Source organism: Scyliorhinus torazame, chromosome 3 (assembly GCF_047496885.1).
Source record: "Scyliorhinus torazame isolate Kashiwa2021f chromosome 3, sScyTor2.1, whole genome shotgun sequence".
Taxonomy (NCBI): Eukaryota; Metazoa; Chordata; class Chondrichthyes; order Carcharhiniformes; family Scyliorhinidae; genus Scyliorhinus; species Scyliorhinus torazame.
The window spans coordinates 199561562-199585734 of record NC_092709.1 but is presented as its reverse complement, the minus strand read 5'-3'; the positions used below and the strand labels follow the sequence as shown (position 1 = coordinate 199585734).

The 24173-nt window shown below is 44.3% G+C and overlaps 1 protein-coding gene across 1 annotated transcript in view; it reads left to right on the top strand.

Moving 5' to 3' along the window:
* txk (TXK tyrosine kinase) overlaps nucleotides 1-24173 on the top strand; it is a 104229-nt gene that overhangs the window by 69649 nt on the left and 10407 nt on the right. The window contains exons 9-13 of the mRNA XM_072497936.1: nucleotides 4143-4217; nucleotides 4899-5070; nucleotides 6082-6298; nucleotides 11729-11793; nucleotides 17616-17734. Coding sequence (XP_072354037.1) covers nucleotides 4143-4217; nucleotides 4899-5070; nucleotides 6082-6298; nucleotides 11729-11793; nucleotides 17616-17734 — 648 coding nt within the window. The remainder of the gene's footprint in view (nucleotides 1-4142; nucleotides 4218-4898; nucleotides 5071-6081; nucleotides 6299-11728; nucleotides 11794-17615; nucleotides 17735-24173) is intronic.

The window sequence follows — 24173 nt, the reverse complement described above, 5'->3', positions numbered from 1 at the left end:
CGTTCAGTTTCTGGACAGTGGTAATGTTGATGGTGGGTGGAGAATTCAGTGATTGAATGTCAAGAAGGATGGCTAGGTTCTCTCTTGTTGGAAATGGTCACTGCCTAGCACTTGTGACTCGAATGTTACTCGCCACTTATAAGGACAAAACTTGAATATTGTCCAAGTTTTGCTGCAAATGGACATGGACTATTTGTAAAGTTGTGAATGGTGCTGAACATTGTGCAATCATCAGGAAACATCCCCATTCCTGACCCTATGATGGTGGGAAGGTCATTAATAAAACAGCTGATGATGGTTGGAACTAGGACTCTACCCCGAGCAACTTGTACAGCTGAGAAGATTGATCTTCAATGACCACAAGTATTTTCCTTTGTGTCAGGTATGACTCCAAGCAGTGGAGCAGTGTCTCCTGATCCCCATTGACTTCACTTTTGCTAGGGATCCTTGGTGCCACACTGGGTCAAAAGCTGCCTTGATGTTGAAGGCAATCACGCTCACTTCCCCTCTGGAAATTAGCTTTTTTGTCTATGTTTGGACCAAGGTTAAAATGAGATCAGGAACTGAGTTGTCCTTGCAAAACCCCATCTGAACATCGATGAGCAGGTTACTGCTGCGTACCATGGCTTGGGTATGTACCATTAGCAATTCATATTGCCTTTGCCGACATAATAACTATCTCTGCACTTCAAAGTAATTTGTGTTCTGTGAAATATTTGAAGTAGCAATCAGGAGTTATGTAAATGCATCTTTTTTTCTAACTGATATGCTTGGGTATTCGATCACTGGAAGGTCAGGGGCGTCATTCTCCGACCCCCCGCCGGGTCGGAGAATGGCCGTTGGCCGCCGTGAATCCAGCCCCCGCCCCCGCCGAAGTCTCCGCTCCCGGAGATTGGGCGGGGGCGGGAATCCGGCCGCGCCGGTTGGCGGGACCCCCCACTGGATTCTCCGGCCCGGATGGGCCGAAGTCCCGCCCAGAAATTGCCTGGTCCCGCCGGCGTAAATCAAACCTGGTATTTACCGGCGGGACCAGGCGGCGTGGGCGGGCTCCGGGGTCCTGGGGGGGGCGCGGGGCGATCTGACCCCGGGGGGTGCCCCCACGGTGGCCTGGCCCGCGATCGGGGCCCACCGATCCGCGGGCGGGCCTGTGCCGTGGGGGCACTCTTTCCCTTCCGCCTCCGCCACGGCCTCCACCATGGCGGAGGCGGAAGAGACTCTCCCCACTGCGCATGCGCGGGAAACTGACAGCGGCCGCTGACGCTCCCGCGCATGCGCCGGGAAACTGTCAGCGGCCGCTGACGCTTCCGCGCATGCGCCGCATTTCCGCGCCAGCTGGCGGGGCAACAAACGCCATTTCCGCCAGCTGGCGGGGTGGAAATCCCTCCGGCGTCGGCCTAGCCCCTCAATGTTGGGGCTAGGCCGCCAAAGATGCGGAGCATTCCGCACCTTTGGGCCGGCGCGATGCCCATCTGATTGGCGCCGTGTTTGGCGCCAGTCGGCGGACATCGCGCCGTTGGGGGAGAATCTCGCCCCAGATGTGGGACATTCTGTATGCTGTTCTCCAGACAAAACTACCAGCAGAGTGCTTTAAAATATATTTTTCTCATTAAAAAGGAAACCTGAAATAGTCTTCCAAAATAAAAAACATTAGTTTGACAAACTTGAAAACAATGATAATATTTGACAATCTGAAATGCGCAGGGAAAGGTTTTCCTCTTCAGTGCTATGCAGGGAGCATCACATGGATTGAGCTCAGTGAGGTCCTAGTTGGTTAGTGAATGGCTTGTCTCTGCTGTTTTTCTGGTGCTCCTCCACTGGCTCACACTCTAGCGACGTGGTCCCCAGTGCTTGGAAGCAACATTGTAGGTCTTCCTGAAGCCAAGGTCATTGGCCAATAGAATGTTTTTGATCTCAAAATAATTTATCAGCAGGTTTTGCTCAGAAAAACTAAGTACTATGCTAGAAATATCTGGTATATCACAGCAATGGTTATAATATGAAAGGACTTTATTGGCTGTAAGGTGCTTTGAGGAGCACTGAGGTTGTGAAAGGGACTATATAAATGTAAGTTATTTGTTTGTATTAGTTTTAACTGTTGAAAAATCGTTGGGATATACCTGAATTCCTAAGGGGACCCTGCATATAAAGTGCTGAAACTGAAAATATATTCTTTAAAACTAATGTCAAAGAGGCATAGAATCTTGCACCAGATGTATTCTTTTGTCACAATCATTCAAGAAGACATGTAACAACAACACTGCAAAAGGATTATCACAGACATTACACAAAAGCAGAAGATTTTTACTCGGTACTTCACTAATTGATGTAATTCTCTTAACTCTTACTTGATGTGGTGCTGTTGTATTGCATGCAAAAGCTAGGCATATAGTGTAACGCACATTTGAATCTATGCTGAAGTCATTTCCATGTTAGAAGCTGAGATGAGGAGAATCTGTGGGCTGGATTCACCCTTTTTGGAGGTTAAGTACCGATGCCGGATTGGGAACTGTGGCATTTTACAACAGAAAAATCGCACCGAACCCTCACCGATCCAGCGACCGGTGAGGGGCTAGCAGCCACGCCGAGTGAAACTCCCGGCTCCCACGATATTAATGCCTGGAGAATGGCGGTGCCCGTGGCCGCGCATGCTCACGGCAACAACCTACAGAGGTTGCGCCATAAAACATGGCGCCGGCTGTGTGCGGATCCGACCTGCCAAACACTGCCCCTCTGACCACCTCCTGGCAACCCCCTACCAGCCCTCGCGGAAGCAGTCCCTGGCCAGCAGCATGGCTTTCGGCCGACTGTGACAGTGCTGGACACAGTCCGTAGCCGCCATGCCGGGTTCCCGACCGCTGAGACCACAAGTGAACTGCGCCGTCGAGAACTCAGCCCATCGGTGGCGGTGAATTGTGGAGGCCTCAGAGAATAGAGGGACTGGCCTGCTAATGATATGCCAATGGTATTGCAGCGAGCAATGTATTTACGCCATTTTCAGGGTTGCCAGAGGATCCTGATTTGGCGTCAAACCGGCGCCCACTGTAATTTTGGGTGTCGGAGGCTATTCTCCCCCCAATCACGTTTCGCGATTTCTGCGTTGGCAGACAGTGAATTCCCGCCCTATATGTCTCAGTGATAACACCCTTGACTCTTCAGAAAGTTGCAGGTTCCAGGTCTTCCCAGAAATTTGAGAATATAATCTAGGTTAGTATTTCAGTGAGGTACCGGGGAGTTAAATTGAAGCTTTGTTCAATTGCCCAAATATCCTATGACACTTCTGAAATACAGTGTAAATCTACCAGTGTCCTGACAATATTTATCTCTCAATGCACGAGTCTTCTTTCTCATTGTTGTTTAAGGGGCCTTGCTGCCGTATTGACCTGTCAAGTAATAGTGGCATAAATTAGTAACCTAAAGATTGGGGGGGGGGGGGGGGAGAATTTTCTGGCTATTCTTGCCAGTGGGATCTTCTGCTCCCACTGGTTTTCCCAACGCCAGGGGGTGGATTCAATGGGAATTGACAGCAGCAGGGCCACCTCCCGCCACTGAGAAATAAGCCATGGGGTCGTGGAAAATCACCCCCCCCTCCCCCCCCCCGGCAAGTGTTTACTAATCCCGCTAAAGCAAATTGGGAAATTAAATTCCACAACAACAGTAATTTGTGTATTAGAATTACAGAAGTCACCATAAAATCTGCTGGATTGTCATAGAAACCCACTTCATGCTTAATGGGCACAACTCTGTTACCCTTACCCAATTTGGCCTGTATTGGACACCATTCACAAACTGCACTCAATTCTTAATGCCCTCAGTATTAGGCCACAAGTGGCCAATAATATATTGTCTTGTAACAAGAACTTTAAAGGTAATTGATTGACTGTGAAGCACGTGGGGTGCTCTAAGGAATACCATTTAATTTAATTTAATTATGGTGACTTCATATATCATAACATGCTGCAATAGTGAACCATGACTTTGCAAGAAATGAATGTAACGTTGGATTTGGCTAGGACAGACAATGTTACTATTTTAATTGTACTTTACAAAACTAGCTTTACAAAACATTTGAGCATGGTGATGAACAGAGATTAATGTGATTGGTGAAATAATCTATGCATATTTATACCTTTTATTTCACCTAGGCCTTGTCACAAGATTTCGCTATCCTGTTGGGCTAATGGGAAGATGCATTCCTGCGACAGCTGGCTTCAGCTATGGTATTGTCTGTTATTCTTCATATCTCTGTATATAGATATAACATCCCATTTCCCTTTCCATTTGGACAGTAAATATAATAAGCAGTCATGTTAAACAAAAACATTCAAGATTTGACCATTTACTAGCTAATCATATAGAATCTGGGTTGTATTTGAGTGGAACAGTGCTTGGCCTGGTCTGCCTCCACCTCACTAATCCACCCGTGCAGGAACCTGCAATAAACAGGAAGCCAGTGTCAGCTCTTTTGCGGGTATGTGATTCTCCCTGGTGATCCTTCCAGGGGTCAAATACACCTGGTGGACGGAATATGCCCCTTCAACTTCCACGAAGACTACTCTTGAAAAATCTTTTGAAGTGTTAGAAGCTTGGAGGGTGGGTTCTCCTAACTGAAAGTGTTGTGGCTGTTCCGATGGACAAGTGGGGAAGCACTGTATGGAAATTCAGCCAAAAATTCACCCACAGCAGCTTCTACCATAAGTTCGCCAGCATTCAGTGACTTTCTAAACCTTTCTCATCTCACTTGTTGACTGTGTTTCATCACTTCAAGATGCTTTATTCCAATGAAGTTACTTTTTAAAATGCAAGTAGAATGATACCCTGAGACATTTTCACTTGGATACACTAGATAAATGCAAGTTGTTGTTTGATGCTGAATTACCTAAAGCTGATTTTTCAAACAGAAAAATGGGAGATCAACACATCTGAGTTGACTTTCATGAAAGAGCTGGGAAGCGGCCAGTTTGGGGTGGTGCGTCTAGGAAAATGGAGAGCTACACTTAAAGTAGCAATTAAAACAATTTCTGAAGGTTCGATGTCAGAAGAGGATTTTATCGAGGAAGCTAAGGTCATGATGTAAGTGTGATTTGTTGAATAGAAAAATCCAATGTTCTGTGTGTGAAAAAGAAAGAAAGGAAGATATGGATGGAAAGCTTTCCCTCCTCTGTGTCAGGGCAAGTATGAAAGGGCAGAACGTCCATCCACGCGAGTTTCATACCGCTGACCAATCGCCTGAGAACAGTCAGTTTGCATTTTCAGCTCTGCTTCCAGTGGTATTCTCATCTTTGCCAGGAAGGCTAATTTTAAAAGTCCTTGGGAGGGAATTTTGCACATAAAATTTAAAGATTACAGACTGGAGGAATGAATCGAGCTCATGTGAATGAATCTATTCCTTGAAAGAGGATTTGAAATGTTAAATTTTCCGCTGGCCCTTTGCAACACCATTAACATGCTGACATTATTAGCAGAAGGATTATTAAAGAAACAATAACATCATTGCCACTGAGCTCGAATACACTCATTCATATTGGGGTCAACCTATTCGACGTCTGTTGTCGCTTCTGACAGAAAATCTGAAAGTGGAACGAGTTGATGGGGAGCTTTCCAGCCACATTTCCACCTCCACACCCCACCAGTAATAACCCGAATGCAACAGAATTAAATAGGATTATAGCAGACTAGTTATGGGAATCATAGAGTGATACATAGTGTAAAGACTGGAATGATGATAACACAGTCAGCTGGCAACTTCTGAACACAGCATGAACCAAGACTCCAGTCTATTTGACGTAAATATATTAAATGTAAGGGTGCTAATTTTAGATATTTGACCGGTTTCAGCATTTGTCGTGGCTTTCTTGTTCACACACAGTCTCATCTTTCGAATATATATAGATTTATTCAGCATCAGTAATATTTGCTCCCACTAACTTGGGATCAGTATTAAATTGATTAAACTTTATTAAACTTTGGATAAAGTGATCCAATTTAAATTCAGACCTCAAAAAGAGTTTTGGAACTCTGCAACTTTCCAAATTCGTGTGTTGCTGAAAATTATATTAAATCAATACTCTTTTCTTTCCTCAGGCGATTATCTCATCCTAATTTAGTTCAGCTTTATGGTGTTTGCACACAAAAGCGGCCAATCTGTATAGTTACTGAGTTCATGGAAAATGGCTGTCTGCTCAATTATTTGCGACAGAAACAAGGCCGACTCCACAAAGAAGCTTTATTGGGTATTTGTGAGGATGTGTGTGAAGGGATGGAGTACCTTGAGAGGAACCATTTCATTCACCGGGACTTGGTAAGCTTTCCTGCTGCAATCAAAACTTCATTCAGGGGTATTAACCACCAGCTTGTTTGGGTGCTATTTGTGGAATAGCAGTATTTGTTAGAATGACACTCAATTGTAGGTAAATTTGAATAATCACTGTCACAGATTGCTCTCTCTTGTGAAGACCCAAGATGATGCATAGTTTAGATTACAGATATGCTTCCAAGTAATTTACTGGTAAAATTATGACTATATGAACACGGTGCAGTTGTAGACTATTCGACCCCTCAAACCTGCTCTGCTAGTTAATGAGACCCTGGCTGATCTGATAGTAACCTCAAATCTGCATCCTACCTACGCCTAATAATCTATCACTGCCTTGCTTACCAAGAATCTATCCACTTCTGCCTTAAAAATATTAAAAGACTCCGCTTCCACCGCCTTTTCAGGAAGCGAGTTTCAAAAACTCACAACCCTCTGAGAGAAATTTGTTTTCCCATCTCCATTTTAAGGGCAACCGCTTATTTTTAAACAGTGACTCCTAGTTAGAATTTTTTACAGTGCAGAAGGAGGCCATTCAGCCCATCGGGTCTGCACCAGCTCTTTGAAAGAGCATCCTACCTAAGGTCAACACCTCCAACTTATCCCCATAACCCAGTAACCCCACCCAACACTAAGGGCAATTTAGCATGGCCAATCCACCTAACCTGCACATCTTTGGACTGTGGGAGGAAACCGGAGCACCCGGAGGAAACCCACGCAGACACGGGAAGAACATGCAGACTCCACACAGACAGTGACCCAAGCCGGGAATCGAACCTGGGAACCTGGAGCTGTGAAGCAATTGTGCTAATCACCATGCTACCGTGCTGCCCCTTCTAGGCGCCTGTTCCACTATTTGATAAAATTAGCAAGTGTATTACTATTAATAAAAATAGGGGATAAAATTGCGCTTTTATTTAGTATTTGAGCACATTAACAAGACTGCTAAAGTGCATGCAAATGAATATGTTCAGATACTAATATTACAAAGTAAATAATGAAGGAAAGGAATAGAAGTTATTTTAGTGTTTCTGAATTGTATGTGCCCAGATACATTTTGCTCCTTACTCTTTTGACCACATATTGAGGTGAGGAATTCTAGTGTTGGTGACATTCTAATTGCAGCAACCAGCATCTGCCATACATCAAGCCACTGCAGTGAGGGATATCATGGGTCAGGAACAGTAGCAAAGTTCCCTTGGAGTATTTCGCTCAGTATTAATCTAATATTGAAATTCCAGATGGCCAGGGATTAGCCATTTTGCGTCTGTTTTAAGCTTCCTGCTACCAGTGACTATAAACAGTCACAGTTGATCCCGATGGACCACTAAGAACAAAAGAACGAGGAGCAGGAGTCGGCCATTTACCCCCTCAAGCTTGCTCCGCCATTTGATAAGATCACGACCGATCTGATTGTAACCTCACCTCCACTTTCTTTTCTGTGCCCCCATATGCCTTTACTGCCTTGTTGATCAGACATCTACCGAACTCAGTTTTGAATATATTCAATAACTCCACAGACTAATGACGCTCTGAAAGAAAATACATTTCCTCATCTTCACCTTAAATGGGAGTGTGGCGCACAAAGACTCCGTGAGACAAATAGAGTGAAGTCGATGAGGCTTTATTAAGCGTGTCTGTTCCCCAGCAGCCCGATAGTAAACTGGCCTGCGGGGGAAGGCACCGGCTTCTTATACTTCGCCTTCAGGGCGGAGTATGAGGTCAACGGCCAACCAGGACCCGGGATCTGTCAGCCAATGACATTAGGGCTTCCAGTCCCACATGACCCCCAATACATACTACCACAGGGAGACCACTCATTTTTAAACTATGTGCCCTAGTTCTGGACTCCCCCACAAGGGGAAACATGCTTTCTGCATCCACCCTGTCAAACCCCCTCAGGATCTTGTATGTTTCAAAGGATCACCGATTTTTCTTTTAACCCCCAATGGGTATAGGGCTTCCTTTCTTCAGAAGATAATGTGTGAGATTTAATGGCCTCGTCGTGCCTGATTTGGTGACGTGATGAGGCCATTGACTCTCGCAACAGACCTCTCATGCGATTCATGCCGCTCGAAACACCTCACGAGATTTAACGGATCCTCGCAAGACTTTGTGATCTGAGAATCAGAAAACTTACAGTCCAGAAGTAGGCCATTAGGCCCATTGAGTCTGATCTGGCCCTTGTAAAGAGCACCACACGTCTCCACCCTATCCCAGTGACCCAGTAACCCCACCTAACCTTTTTGGACACTAAGGGCAATTTAGCATGGCCAGTGCACCTAAGCTGCTCATCTTTGGACTGTGGGAGGAAACGGGAGCAGCGGAGGAATCCCACGCAGAGACGGGGAGAACGTGCAGACTCTGCACAGACAGTGGTCCAAGCCGGGAATTGAACCTGGGACCCTGAAGCTGTGAAGCAACAGTGCTAACCACTGTGTTACCGTGCCGCCCATAGAGGGCAAGATCCAGATATGCATTTTTAAATCAGCCATTCGGCTCAGCTAAATGTCTGCGTTGTATTCTTCCAGGGCCCAGGAACAAACGGCCTGACCTGGGAGACCTCGCTATGGCATTGTTTAGTACTGGTCCACACAAACGTGGACCAGGCATAATGGCATCTTGGGGGGGGGGGGTTCTCAGGGGGTCTCCCAGGCCTCTGGAGACCCTGGGCAGTCGAACTCTGAACAGGGTGGTACCCTCGCACTCCCGCTAATACCCTGGCACCTTGGCACTGTCATGGTGCCAGGCTTGCAGTGCCAAGATGCCCAGGTGCCAGGTTGCCCGTGCCAGGGATGGGACGCAGGTGTGCCTTGCCCTTAAGAGATGGGGTGAGGGGGGCGGTGCCCTTGAGAGCCCTGTAAGAGGTAAGTTGAGTGTAGTGGGGGGTCCGAAGGCCGAGGTGGAGTGGCTGAGAGGACCCCGATCCGTGAATACTCTTCCTGCACTGGACCAATGCAGGAAATTATTGTAAGTGCGTCCTCATTGAGGCCAAAACAAAATCTGCAAAGTGCCGTGAAGTAGCGGTGTTGTTCTCGGTGCAACAGCTGTCGAGAAACAACCACTAAACACCCCCATAACGGGACCCTGTTTCTGTCCCGTTAAATCATGCCCAGAATCAGGCAAGTGAACCTTTTCTGAACTGCTTATTGTACAACTATTTCCTTTCTTAAGTGAGAAGACCAGAACTGTACACAGTACTCCATATGAAGTTCTCTAAAGTCCTATGCAGTTGTAGCAACACTTCCCTATTTTTATATTTCATTTCTCTTGCAATAAAAGCTAACATTCCATTTGCCTTTCTAATCACTTGCTGCACCCACCTACTAACTTTTTGCAATTCATGTACCAGGATACCCAGATCCCTCAATGCCATAGAGCTCTGCAATATCTCTCCATTTTAATAATGCTTTTCTATTCCTTTGTCAGAGTGGATAAGTTCGCATTTTCCAACTGTTAATTTCTTTGCCCACTCACTTAAACTTAACAAAATCGCTTTGTAGTCTACTTATGTCTCCTTTGTAACTTACTTTTCTACCTACCTTTGCATAATCCGCAAGTTTAGCTACTACCTATTCGGTCCCTTCAACTAAGTCATTGATATAGATTGTAAATAATTGAAGCCCTAGCATTGATTCTTGTGGTACTCCACACATTCCAACTTGCCAATCTGAGAATGACCCATTCATCCCTAGCACAGTGGGCTAAACCGCTGGCTTGTAATGCAGAACAAAGCCAGCAGCGTGGGTTCAATTCCCGTACCGGCCTCCCTGAACAGGTGCCGGAATGTGGTGACTAGGGGCTTTTCACAGTAACTTCATTGAAGCCTATTTGTGACAATAAACAATTATTATTATACTCTGTTTTCGTTTAGCTAACCAATCTTTTCTCCATTGCGATATGTTACCCACACTCCATGAGTGCTTATTTTGTGTCGTTAACGTAGATATGGCATCTTACTGAATGCCTTGTGGAAATGTTGTTGGAAAGATTACACTAAAGACAAGCCCCTGAACTTTGTATTTGTATGGTGGTACTGAGGCTCGACAAAGCACTGAATTTATCCAGCTATTTGAAAAAAGAACATAGCAGTATCTAATGGGTTTTAGTAACAAAAGAAAATATTTTTTGAGTACACAAACTATAAAATTGCAGACAGATTTTCCTGTTCCTATATCTGGCACATTACCCCTTCCAGACAAAACACATAGAACAAAATAAAATGGTGAGAATCACATGACTGTCGGGGAGGTATTCTTCCTGATATTCCATCCATTAATTTAAATGGTTGAAAAATTCTCTGAGTTCCCATCTGGGCATATGTTCTTCATGTCCTTTTTCCTTTGTGCCCAATATGTACAATGAACCCAGCTATATCAGCAGGAAAATATGGCCCAAACATCCTTGATCAACATGCAAAATGTTGAATGAAAGTATAGTTACCACCAATAGCTTAGTACAGCATTATTTCAGGAAAATATTGATGAGATACGGTTCTAAATTTCTCATTTGAATTTAATTTACAATTCCAGAAAACATATGGTTCATAGTATTACTAAAAAAATTACTTTGAAATATTTTCAAAGCAAAACTAAGAATACCATTCCTGAAGTAAGAAGAGTTGCCGACTTCAAGATTTTTTTTCTTTAAAAAAAAAAAAATCTACTTTAGCTGTAAGACACGAGGAGAAAGAACCTTCAGTATTTAAATATCACGGCCATTCCATCTTGAGTAGCAATTAAAATGATGCCTTTGACACCATTTTTCAGGAACCAACGAATGATACCGAATCGGTATCTATAACTGCGCAGCAAGTTATAAAATTGTTCAGTCTGCTCTCTTTGCTGGAACAGTTGATTTGCAGCTGCATGAAAAAAATACAAAGCCAGCTTCTGTGCTCACTGTGCTTCAAAACATTTCCCTGGACTCACTTGATTCTCCTTTCAGTTAAAATTTGCATGCCTCTAGATCAGAAGGTTTTGGGCTTAAACCCGACTCCAAAACTTGAGCACATATGGCGAGATCTTCCAGCTGTTCACACTGGTGGGATTTTCCAGTCCCGCTGATGGTGCAGCCCTTACACGGGTTTCCTGGCAGTGTGGGATGGATTCAATGGGAAATCCTATTGACAGTGGCGGGACCCGAAGATCCTGCTGCTGGCCAACGGTGGGCAACCTCCCACCGCTGAGAAACATGCCGTGGGGAGGCTAGAGAATCTCGCCGGTAATCTCTACTTCAGTGTAGTACTGAATGAGTGCTCCATTGTTAGAGGTGCTGTCCTGAGATGAAATGCTAAGACGTTGTATGCAAGTATCATTGCAGCTGTCATAATACAAACTGAACTATCTGAACAAAGTATAAATCTGTTAATCAACATGGAATTAATCAATGGCCTTGTTTTTTTCTTGTTATAACTAGGCTGCCAGAAACTGCTTAGTGGGTGACAAGAATGTGGTGAAAGTATCTGATTTTGGAATGGCAAGGTAATTTCTTTCTCAGATATGGAATTTTATATTGAATTTTAAATTTATTTAAAATTACCATTGTTAATTGAATGCTACTTATTATTCTTGGGGTCTCGATGGAGCTTATTTTAGGGAGTAAATGCAAGAAGTGTAACAGGTAAGGCAGATGAACTTAAGAGCTTGGATTAGTACTTGGAACTATGATGTTGTTGTCATTACAGAGACCTGGTTGAGGGAAGGACAGGATTGGCAGCTAAACGTTCCAGAATTTAGATGTTCGGGATAGAGGGGGACAAAAAAGGGGTGGAGGAGTTGTGCTACTGGTTAGGGAAAATATCACAGCTGTACGCAGGAGGACACCTCAGAGGGCAGCGAGGCTTTATGGGTAGAGATCAGGAATAAGAAGGGTGCAGTCACAATGTTGGGGGTTTACTACAGGCCTCCCAACAGCCAGCGGGAGATAGAGGAACAGATAGGTAGACAGATCTTGGAAAGGAGTAAAAGCAACAGGGTTGTTGTGATGGAGACTTTAACTACCCCAATATTGACTGGGACTCACTTAGTGCTTGGGGTTTGGATGGGGCAAATTTTGTAAGGAGCATCCAGGGGGGCTTCTTAAAACAATATGTAGATAGTCCAACTAGGCAAGGGGCTGTACTGGACCTGGTATTGGGGAATGAGCCCGGCCAGGTGGTAGAAGTTTCAGTTGGGGAGCATTTCGGGAAGAGTGACCACAATTCAGTACATTTTAAAGTGCTGGTGGACAAGGATAAGAGTGGTCCTAGGGTGAATGTGCTAAATTGGGGGAAGGTTAATTATAACAATATTAGGCAGGAACTGAAGAACCTAGATTGGGGAGGATGTTTGAGGGTAAATCAATATCTGATATGTGGATGGCTTTGAAATGTCAGTTGAAAGGAATTCAGGACCGGCATGCTCCTGTGAGGAAGAAGGATAAATATGGCAAATTTTGGGAACCTTGGATAACGAGAGATATTATAGGCCTCGTCAAAAAGCAAAAGGAGACATTTGTCAGGGCTAGAAGGCTGGGAACAGCCAAAGCCTGTGTGGAAAGTAGGAAGGAAATTAAGCAAGGAGTCAGAAGGGCTAAAAGGGGTCACGAAAAGTCATTTGCATATAGGGTTAAGGAAAATCCCAAGGCTTTTTACACGTACATAAAAAGCAAGAGGGTAGCCAGGCAGAGGGTTGGCCCACTGAAGGACAGGGGAGGGAATCTATGTGTGGAGCCAGAGGAAATGGGCGAGGTACTAAATAAATGCTTTGCATCAGTATTCACCAAAGAGAAGGAATTGGTGGATGTTGAGTCTGGAGAAGGGAGTGTAGATAGCGTGGGTCACATTGAGATCCGAAAAAGATGAGGTGTTGGGCGTCTTGAAAAATATTAAGGTGGATAAGTCCCCAGGACCTGATGGGATCTATCCCAGAATACTGAAGGAAGCAAGAGAGGAAATTGCTGAGGCCTTGACAGAAATCTTTAGATCTTTACTGTCTTCAGGTGAAGCCCCGGAGTCCTGGAGAATAGCCAATGTTGTTCCTTTGTTTAAGAAGGGTAGCAAGGATAATCCAGGGAACTACAGGCTGGTGAACCTTAGGTCAGTGGTAGGGAGATTACTGGAGAGAATTCTTCGAGACAGGATCTATACCCATTTGGAAGCAAGTGGAAATATTAGCGAGAGACAGCACGGTTTTGTGAAGGGGAGGTGGTGCCTCACTAACTTGATAGAGTTTTTCGAGGAGGTCACAAAGATAATTGATGCAGGTAGGGCAGTGGATGTTGTCTATATGGACTTCAGTAAGGCCTTTGACAAGGTCCCTCATGGCAGACTGGTACAAAAGATGAAGTCACAGGATTAGAGGTGAGCTGGCAAGATGGATACAGAACTGTCTAGGTTGTAGAAGGCAGAGAGTAGCAATGGAGTAGCATTGGAGGGCTGTGACTAGTGGTGTTCCGCAAGGATCAGTGCTGGGACCTTTGCTGTTTGTAGTATATATAAATGATTTGGAGGAAAATGTAACTGGTCTGATTAGTAAGTTTGCGGACAACACAAAGGTTGGTGGAATTGCGGATAGCGATGAGGACTATCAGAGGATACATCAGGATTTAGATCGTCTGAAGACTTGGGCGGAGAGATGGAGTTTAATCCGGACAAATGTGAGGTAATGCATTTTGGAAGGTCTAATATAGGTAGGGAATGGTAGAACCCTCAATAGTATTGACAGTCAGAGAGATCTAAGTGTACAGGTCCACAGTTCACTGAAAGGGGCAACACAGGTGGAGAAGGTAGTCAAGAAGGCATACGACATGCTTGCCTTCATTGGCCGGGACATTGAGTACAAAAATTGGCAAGTCATGTTACAGCTGTATAGAACCTTATTTAGGCCACACTTGGAGTATGGTGTTGAATTCTGGTCGCCACACTACCAGAAGGATGTGGAGGCTTTAGAGAGGGTGCAGAAGAGATTTACCAGGATGTTGTCTGGTATGGAGGACATTAGCTATGAGGAGAGGTTGAATAAACTTGGTTTGTTCTCATGGAACTAATGAGGTTGAGGAGACCTGATAGAGGTCTACAAAATAATGAGGGGCATAGACGGAGAGGATAGTCAGAGACTTTTTCCCAGGGTATGGGGTCAATTACTAGGGGGCATAGGTTTAAGGGGCGAGGGGCAAGGTTTAGAGGAGATGTAAGAGGCAAGTTTTTTACACAGAGGGTATTGGGTGCCTGGATCTCGCCGCCGGAGGAGGTGGTGGAAGCAGGGACGATAGTGACGTTTAAGATGCATCTTGACAAATACATGAATCGGATGGGAATAGTGGGATACGGACCCCAGAAGTGTAGAAGATTTTAGTTTAGTCGGACAGCGTGGTCGGTGAGGGCTGGAGGGTCGAAGAGCCTGTTCGTGTGCTGTACTTTTTTTTGTTTGTTCTTTATTCTTTGAGTAGCCTCAACAATAAATTGCGGAAATGAAGTAATTTTGCAGTCATGTGAAGTATAAAATGAGATTATTGTTCTCTTCCATATATTTGTTTTATAGTAGTTCACAAATGGAATTCAAAACATGTTTTGCCATCAGTTTCATTGGGCAATGTGTTTCAAGTATTTTTCGTGTAATTTTACTCTTGTTTGATGATTACAATTAGATGGAATTACTGCTTTTCTCACAAGGTAGCATGTCTCAAATCTGGCAACCCCTGTGACCAAGTCCATGCTAGATTTCGGACTTTCCGGTTTTCAGGTCAGGCAGTTTGGTTTTGGCCAGATTGGCTTGGGTCAAGGGTCGCTCCCACCACTTGGAGCATGGGTAATGACAGGTGTGTAAAGCCAATAACTAGTTGGCAGGCCACCATGGTAATAACACACCTTGCTCAACAAGCCGCTAAGTTATTTTACACATCTAATAACAATAAAAATTTATACATAGCAAGTTAAAAAAATGTTCGGCTTTCAGACTTTGCTGGTTTTAGGATAGCTGGTTTTGAGATTTTAACTGTAATATTGGATGCAGTGAAGTACCAACTTATAAAAATGTCCATATATATATAAACTAATTACTTACCTTTCAGCTGGGAAAGACAGTGAAAAGACTGTGAAAAAGTTTGTTGTATGGCAAATTTAATATTAATTTATTAAATGCCTTTTGGTCAAAAAAGATAATGCAAAACAATAGCCCAAAAATTCAGGTCCACAAACACTTTCAATTTGGGCTGGGATCTCACTCAAATGATTGAGTTGTGCAGCCAGCATGACCAATGCTAGTCTGATTTGTTTGATATTTCCCTGTGAAACGCCTTGGGATCTTTTACTATGTGAAGGGTACTATATAAATGCATGTTGTTGTATTTGCTCTTTATTCACAATAAAATACATGCGCCCATTTCTAGGTGCTGAATGTCACCATTATATTTTGGTATACTCTCTGATGTGGTGTTTGTCTGTAAAAGTAGATGTTGATGCAGGCAGGTGTAGACCGGATGTTATTTTAAAAGCTATGTTCCTCAGAGACTTTTTAACCATGGGTAACATGAAGGAAATAGCTGTTCATTATGATATAATTGCTGGGTGCTATGGGTTCAGAACATCAGTGCCAAAGGCGAACTGCTAATTATTGTAAAGATTAGTCATCTCAATAATAATGGCACTTCAAAAGAGTTACCTGATCAGCTCTGATGTACTAGCAATTAGAAAATAACCACTGTGCTGTTGCTGATATTGAGAAAGAAAGTGGCTTCTGTATCAGATAACATGACAGCAGAGGAACAAAAGCCGAGAAGATTTTTTACTTGTTCTCGATCCGGCAAGGCAGTATTTATCGTGTATTCCTTTAAGACATGAGAAAGTGATGGCCTGCCTTCTCCTTGAGCTGCTGCCAGCCCCTTCTCCCACAATAGTGTTTAGGTAGAAAATTCCAGGAATTTAACACGTTTAGAATCCCTTAGGCTTGTGTGTTACTTAGAGGAGATCTTGGAGGTGGTGGTGTTCTTATAATGGTGTCAACCGTGTCTTTCTTGTGGTAAAGCTTGTGGAACTCTGAGGTGCTGTCAAAATAATCTTCATGAGTTGCTGGAGTGCATGCTGTATAGAACATAGAACATACAGTGCAGAAGGAGGCCATTTGGCCCATTGAATCTGCACCGACCCACTTAAGCCCTCACTTCCACCCTATCCCTGTAACCCAATAACACCATCTACCATTTTTTGGACACTAAGGGCAATTTAGCATGGCCAATCCGCCTAACCTGCACACCTTTGGACTGTGGGAAGAAACCAGAGCAGACACAGGAGAAAGTGCAAACTCCACACAGACAGACACCCAAGGACAGAATTGAACCCAGGTCCCTGGTGCTGGGAGGCAGCAGTGCTAACCACCGTGCCACGCTACCTTCTGCTGCCTGCATGAATCCTCTCCCCCTGGATCTTACCTGATCGCCATTGCCTTTGAGGCAGGTGACCAGAAATTTGATTATCTCATGGGTGGTAAGATGCCTGTGGAGGTGATGGTATGCTTCAAGCACATAGATGACACCTACTGCCTAATTTCACGCCTACCATGGATTGAGTGGGCAGCACTTGGTTCAGACTTGTTACTGCTCCACTTTGTCTGTGATAAATACGTTGGTGAAAATGAAGTGGCCAATGCCATACAAATACTTAACCTGAGCATGTTGACTCTTTCTCGGTATTTTTTAAATGGAGACAAATAAACTGGTTATATTCTCTTTTAAAATAGCAATGAATGTGATGCAAGTGCATTAAGAATTTATACAGTAGTTTCTCACATTATTTCTATTTGGAATTTGAACAAATTGGAAACAAGAATTGATAGATTCAACTCCACCAACTCGCCATATTCTTCACTGCCTTCTCAAAATGAAATCAAATTGTCATATGAATCCACTTGTTCTACTTTGCTTAGCTCAGGAGCGATGACAGTAACCTGTTTTGTAGATAGATACAAATATAAAATATAATTAATTGTACATTCTGGTATTGAATTCTATTATTGTTTCTGCATGTTGTCAAAATAGCTAAAGGTGAGATTGAGATTGAAAGAGACCCTTGATGTTTGCACTTGACAGTCAACATACCAAGATCAATGAATGTTCTTTGCATTTTAATAATTTTGCTTAATCTATACTAAACTAAAATAATTATTTTCATATGAAGTGTCAGGGCTGTACCACAACTCAAGTGTAATTTGGAACAAGAATGATTCGCGTTTCAAATATAATCTGATCTGACATGTCATTGTTTCCATTCCAAGCAATTTTTCCTGTCTGTTAAACGCTTATTTAACACCCACCATTGTCTGTTTCCTAGGTATGTCCTCGATGATGAGTACACCAGCTCAACAGGTTCCAAGTTTCCTGTCAAATGGTCCCCCCCTGAAGTCTTTCACTTTTCTAAATTCAGCAGCAAGTCGGATATCTGGTCATTTGGTAAATTGGTTTTAAATTTACAGTACCCAATTCTATTTTTTTCCCAATGAAGGGGCAATTTAGCGTGGCCAATCCACCTAACCTGCACATCTTTGGGTTGCAGTGGTGAGACCCGTTTCTTATCTATTCAAGAAATTTGTGGGATTAAAATTCTTCAAAGCACTAAAATAAGTAAAGGCTGATTGACATGTGAGGCGGAAAGCCCTGAGTGCTTTGTGAAGAGTTCATAGAAATATAATTTTTTTCCTCCTGCTTGACAGCCAAATGATACCCATTCTTTTCTACTGATCACTGTACTGGATTGGGTGGGGAATCTTGGGACCAGTCCTTTGGTATCTATGTAGCGAAGCTGGGGCTGCAGGATTGGCCCAAAGTTAAAACTGTTTTATTTTCTTATTATGCGAGATGTCTCCTTAGCCTATGTAATTGATAGTTTGCAGCTCTTTCATTTTTAAGTGCCCTGTTGCTAACTTTCTCCTTGGTTCAATTGCTCTGTGTTATAGCCTTTGCTCTCGAGTCGCCAGGTATCTTTATGATACCGCCACGAGGTTCAAGTCCGAGTAATGATCAATAACCCAGTACACCGATTAGTAAGATTCAAATCAAAGCACATTTATTATACACAGTAATCGCTACTCATGCACAAATTCTACGTCTTAGCTACTTCTATAACTAACAGGCCTATACTTAACTTCGGACTGGCCCACCAGGTTAGGGGAACAAATGGCCTTTCGTTTGGGTTCTGAGTCAGCTGGATTCGAAGTTGGTACGGATTGGTAGCTAGGAGTGCCTATCTCCTAGCGAGCGTTGAATTAAGACTTACTTTGTCGGGGGTCACTGCACCGGTCATGGTCAATGTTGGTTTGTGTTGCTGGGTGACCCGGGCAGGGCGCAGAGGTGAAGAGAGCGATTTGAACTTGGGGCTTAACTCTTATAGTCCCCAGGGGCTTCCCGCCTTTCCGGGTGGACCCTGTACCTGGTCCCAAGTGATTGGACTTTGTCCCAATCGCTTGGTTCGATTTTCTCCAATACTGGAGCGGTTCCCTGATCGAAGGGCGGTTTTGAGGTGCTCGTTCACCTCCTTTGTGTTGGCTCCTGCTGGCGCCGAGGAGTCTGGCTTTGCTTTGTGTGTCCAAAATGTTACTTATTGTTCCCGGGGATTTCTCATCAGTATGCAGATGGCTGCTACTTTGTTATGCTGATGGTCGCTGGTATCGATGTTGTCTGGTCTTTTCAGAGGTAAATACACAGCAAACCTGCAGCTGCTGGTTTCTGTCTATGTTGGCTGACTTTCCCAGCAGCCTTTGCCGTTCGCCATTTTAAATCGGGAGTTGGCCAATTTAGGTGGCTACAGCCCCCACGACTGCCATAACAGTCCTGGATGCTAGAACTTTACATGTATTCCTAACATCAAATGGTGAGTTGAATGGTATTGCAGCTTGCTCTGATTTTAATCCTATACAGTATGTTCAGAATGAACATGCTATTTTTCCCCATCCTTTTGATGGAAAATCTCAAAGAACTGGCATGCCTCCAACAGAAATGTTGCCCAGAAAATATAAGCAAGGTCAGATTTGTAGATGAGACTACTCTGGTAGGCCAGCTTGGGTTGGCAATTGTGGGGGGAAAGATTGATTCAAAGAGAATTTGGAATCTACAAAAGAAAATAAATCAAATTTGTAATGGATCGAAAAGTACTGGCAGAAATGTAATACACTAAAATGGTTGTAGGATCTGTACATTATTTAGCATGCTTTTTCTGTATGTTATTGAAATAGTTAAAGGAGAGTTTGAAAGGAATATGTCAATGTTAGCACTTGGCTGTCAACTTACTGAGATATTTTGGTGTGCCAATTAATAAGCAGCAGAATGCTTGAATCTTGGGAAAACTGTATAATTCTCAGTTCAGTCTTTACCTTGAATAGTTTTGACCTTCAAAGCTAGGACAACCATTCAACCTTGGTGATAAAACCATCAACTTACATATATTCACAATAAAGTAAAAACAAAATGCTGGCTTTAGTCAACAGGACAGGCAGCACCTGCAGAGAAAGAAAGACATTGGGCATGATCGATCCGAATAGGAACAGAGTCCCGTAACCCGTGCGATTAGCCGAGTGTTTCCTGGCACTTGGCGCGCTGAGAAACACCATGCTATTGAACGGCCATTCGAGTAGATTGGAGGCCTCAACAGAGAACTCCCCGACAAGGCTGTATTTAGTCCTGTTTTCTGCACTGAGAAGCTCCACTCGCGGAACTCCTCAGTGCAGGATGAAATGGAGATACCATTTTTAACCTCAACAATAAGGGGGTCCTCAAGGGGGAGGAGGGTACTGCAACCCCAACCCCCCACACAATAGTCCTGGGTCCGATACCAACCTGTCACTGCCAGTCTGGCAGCATCTTGCCAGCTGGCAGTGCCACCTGGGCACCTTGGCAGTGCCAGACTGGCATCCAGGTGGCTGTGCCAGGCTGGCTGTGCCAGGCTGGCTGTGCCACAGTGGCAGCAGCAATGCCAGGAGGCCACCCTGTCCAGAGGGAAAGCAGCTTGGGGCCTCCGATCCACTGGGAGACCCCCATGAGTGCCGTTTGTTCTGGTCCCCATTGTGGTATAGTCCCACAATGGACAAGATTCACATCGTGACATTGCGCAATATCACGTTAGATCTTGCGAGGCATGGCGCCAGGTAGATCCCAGAAAAGGGATCACCCAGCAACTACCGGCAGCACCACGCTGCCTTCTGGGCGCAACACGACAGGTGGAACTCACCCATTTATTTCTCTCTCCAAGATGTTGGCTGACCTGCATCTTCTGGGTTTTCTTTCAGAAATGCAACACCGCAATGTTTTGCTTTTATATACTTCTCCCATTTTACAGGACTCCAGGCTATGAGGGCAGAGGGATAAATTGGGTTTCACTAATCTCAAAAGGAGGCCATGCTTTTTGAGCTGTTATAAATCTAGATTATATGAAATGTTGTGCAATGTGGCACTGCCACCATGCTAAATGGGACAGACTAACATAGATTCAGAACTGATCTCAAAACCGGGCATTCATGAGGTGCTATGGACCATCAACAGCAGCATAATTGTGCTCAGCCATGTATCTATAAACTCATGGCCGAGTATATCTCTCATTCTACCATTACCTTTGAGCCGGGAATTGACTCTGGTTAAATGAGGAATGCGGGAGATCATGATGGGCCAGCTCCAAGTATAGTTAAAAATTAGGTGCCAACCTGGTGAAGTTACAATGAATGACTACACGCATGCAGGACAGAGCAAGCAGCATGCCATAGACCGAGCTAAACACTACCACAACCGATCAGATCAAAGTTCTATCATATCTGATTGTGAACGTAGGAAGGCAATTAAGCAAAAGAGAAGACAATTAAGCAATAATAGGGCAGGCCACCCATGCAAAATACATTTTGCATTTGCAAACATTTTCAGGCAGTATTGCTGAGTGGATGATCCATTGCAAACTTCTCCTGATGTCTGCATTATCACAGATGCCAGCCTTCAGACACGCCACACAATATCAAGAAATGGCCGAAAGCAAGAGTTGCTGGTTTAGCACAGTGGGCTAAACAGCTGGCTTGTAATGTAGAACAAGGCCAGCAGCGCGGGTTCAATTCCCGTACCGGCCTCCCCGAACAGGCGGCGGAATGTTTAATTAATCTATGATTAATCTAGGACAAAGGTTCGGCACAACATCGTGGGCCGAAGGGCCTGTTCTGTGCTGTATTTTCTATGTTCTATGTTCTAATGTGGCAACTAGGGGCTTTACACAGTAACTTAATTGAAGACTACTTGTGACAATAAGTGATTATTATTATTATTATTAGTTGTATTCCCAGGCTAGCTATGCTTTTAATCAAGCTGTTCCACTCCAGCTGCAACACTGGAATCTTCCCGATAATTTGGAAAATTTTCCACAATAGGTAGGCCAAATCCTTTGGCTAATTACTCACGCTTCAATCTACTCTTAATTATCAGCAAAGTGATGGAATGTGTTGATGACAGTTGCAGTTCCAGTACTCATGGTAGCCATGGTCCAAACATAGAGCAAAGAGCTGAATTCGAGGGGTGGGATGAAAGTGACTGTCCCTGAAATCAAAGCAGCATTTGACTGAGTATCAAGGAAATGTAACAAAGCGGACGTCAATGAGAGTCAGGGGGAAAATTCTCCACTGGTTGGAGTCAGACCAAACTCTAAGGCAGATGGTTATGGTTGTTGGAGGCCTTGAATCTCAGTCCCAGAACATTGTTACAGGAGTCTTAAAAACTATTAAGGTAGATAAGTCCCCAGGGCCTGATGGGATCTACCCCAGAATACTGAAGGAGGCTGGAGAGGAAATTGCCGAGGCCTTGACAGAAATCTTTGGATCCTCGCTGTCTTCAGGGGATGTCCCGGAGGACTGGAGAATAGCCAATGTTGTTCCTTTGTTTAAGAAGGGTAGCAAGGATAATCCCGGGAACTACAGGCCGGTGAGCCTTACTTCAGTGGTAGGGAAATTACTGGAGAGAATTCTTCGAGACAGGATCTACTCCCATTTGGAAGCAAATGGACGTATTAGTGAGAGGCAGCACGGTTTTGTGAAGGGGAGGTCGTGTCTCACTAACTTGATAGAGTTTTTCGAGGAGGTCACTAAGATGATTGATGCAGGTAGGGCAGTAGATGTTGTCTATATGGACTTCAGTAAGGCCTTTGACAAGGTCCCTCATGGTAGACTAGTACAAAAGGTGAAGTCACACGGGATCAGGGGTGAACTGGCAAGGTGGATACAGAACTGGCTAGGCCATAGAAGGCAGAGGGTAGCAATGGAGGGATGCTTTTCTAATTGGAGGGCTGTGACCAGTGGTGTTCCACAGGGATCAGTGCTGGGACCTTTGCTCTTTGTAGTATATATAAATGATTTGGAGGAAAATGTAACTGGTCTGATTAGTAAGTTTGCAGACGACACAAAGGTTGGTGGAATTGCGGATAGCGATGAGGACTGTCTGAGGATACAGCAGGATTTAGATTGTCTGGAGACTTGGGCGGAGAGATGGCAGATGGAGTTTAATCCGGACAAATGTGAGGTAATGCATTTTGGAAGGGCTAATGCAGGTAGGGAATATACAGTGAATGGTAGAACCCTCAAGAGTATTGAAAGTCAAAGAGATCTAGGAGTACAGGTCCACAGGTCATTGAAAGGGGCAACACAGGTGGAGAAGGTAGTCAAGAAGGCATACGGCATGCTTGCCTTCATTGGCCGGGGCATTGAGTATAAGAATTGGCAAGTCATGTTGCAGCTGTATAGAACCTTAGTTAGGCCACACTTGGAGTATAGTGTTCAATTCTGGTCGCCACACTACCAGAAGGATGTGGAGGCTTTAGAGAGGGTGCAGAAGAGATTTACCAGAATGTTGCCTGGTATGGAGGGCATAAGCTATGAGGAGCGATTGAATAAACTCGGTTTGTTCTCACTGGAACGAAGGAGGTTGAGGGGCGACCTGATAGAGGTATACAAAATTATGAGGGGCATAGACAGAGTGGATAGTCAGAGGCTTTTCCCCAGGGTAGAGGGGTCAATTACTAGGGGGCATAGGTTTAAGGTGAGAGGAGCAAAGTTTAGAGTAGATGTACGAGGCAAGTTTTTTACGCAGAGGGTAGTGGGTGCCTGGAACTCACTACCGGAGGAGGTAGGGGAAGCAGGGACGATAGGGACATTTAAGGGGCATCTTGACAAATATATGAATAGGATGGGAATAGAAGGATACGGACCCAGGAAGTGTAGAAGATTGTAGTTTAGTCGGGCAGTATGGTCGGCACGGGCTTGGAGGGCCGAAGGGCCTGTTCCTGTGCTGTACATTTCTTTGTTCTTTGTTCTTTGTTGTTTGAGTTCCTCAGGGTAGTGTCCAGCCCCAACCATCTTCAGCTGCTTCATCAATGATCTTCCATGTTCAATATAACATCAGGAGAGGAAGTGTCTGCTGATGATTGCACATTGTTCCTTGCTATTGGCATTTCCTCAGATACTAAAGCAGTCCATTCCCACATGCAGCAAGACCTGGACAACATTCAGGCTTAGGCTGATAAGTAGCAAGTAACATTTGCATCACACAAGTGCCAGACAATGACAATCACCATCATGAAAGAATCTGACCATCTTTCTCGATGTTCAACAGAATTATCATTGTTAAATTCTGCACTGTCAACATCCTGGGGGTGACCATTGACTAGAAACCTAACTGGACTAGCCATATAAATACTGTGGCTACAAGAGAATGTCTGAAGCTGGGAATTTTATGGCAAGTAACTCACCTCCTGACTCCCCAAAGCCTGTCAACTATCTACAGGACACAAGTCAGGAGTGTAATGGGACACTCCCCACTTGCCTGGTTGAGTGCAGCTCCAACAACACTACAGAAAGTCTACACCATTCAAGACAAA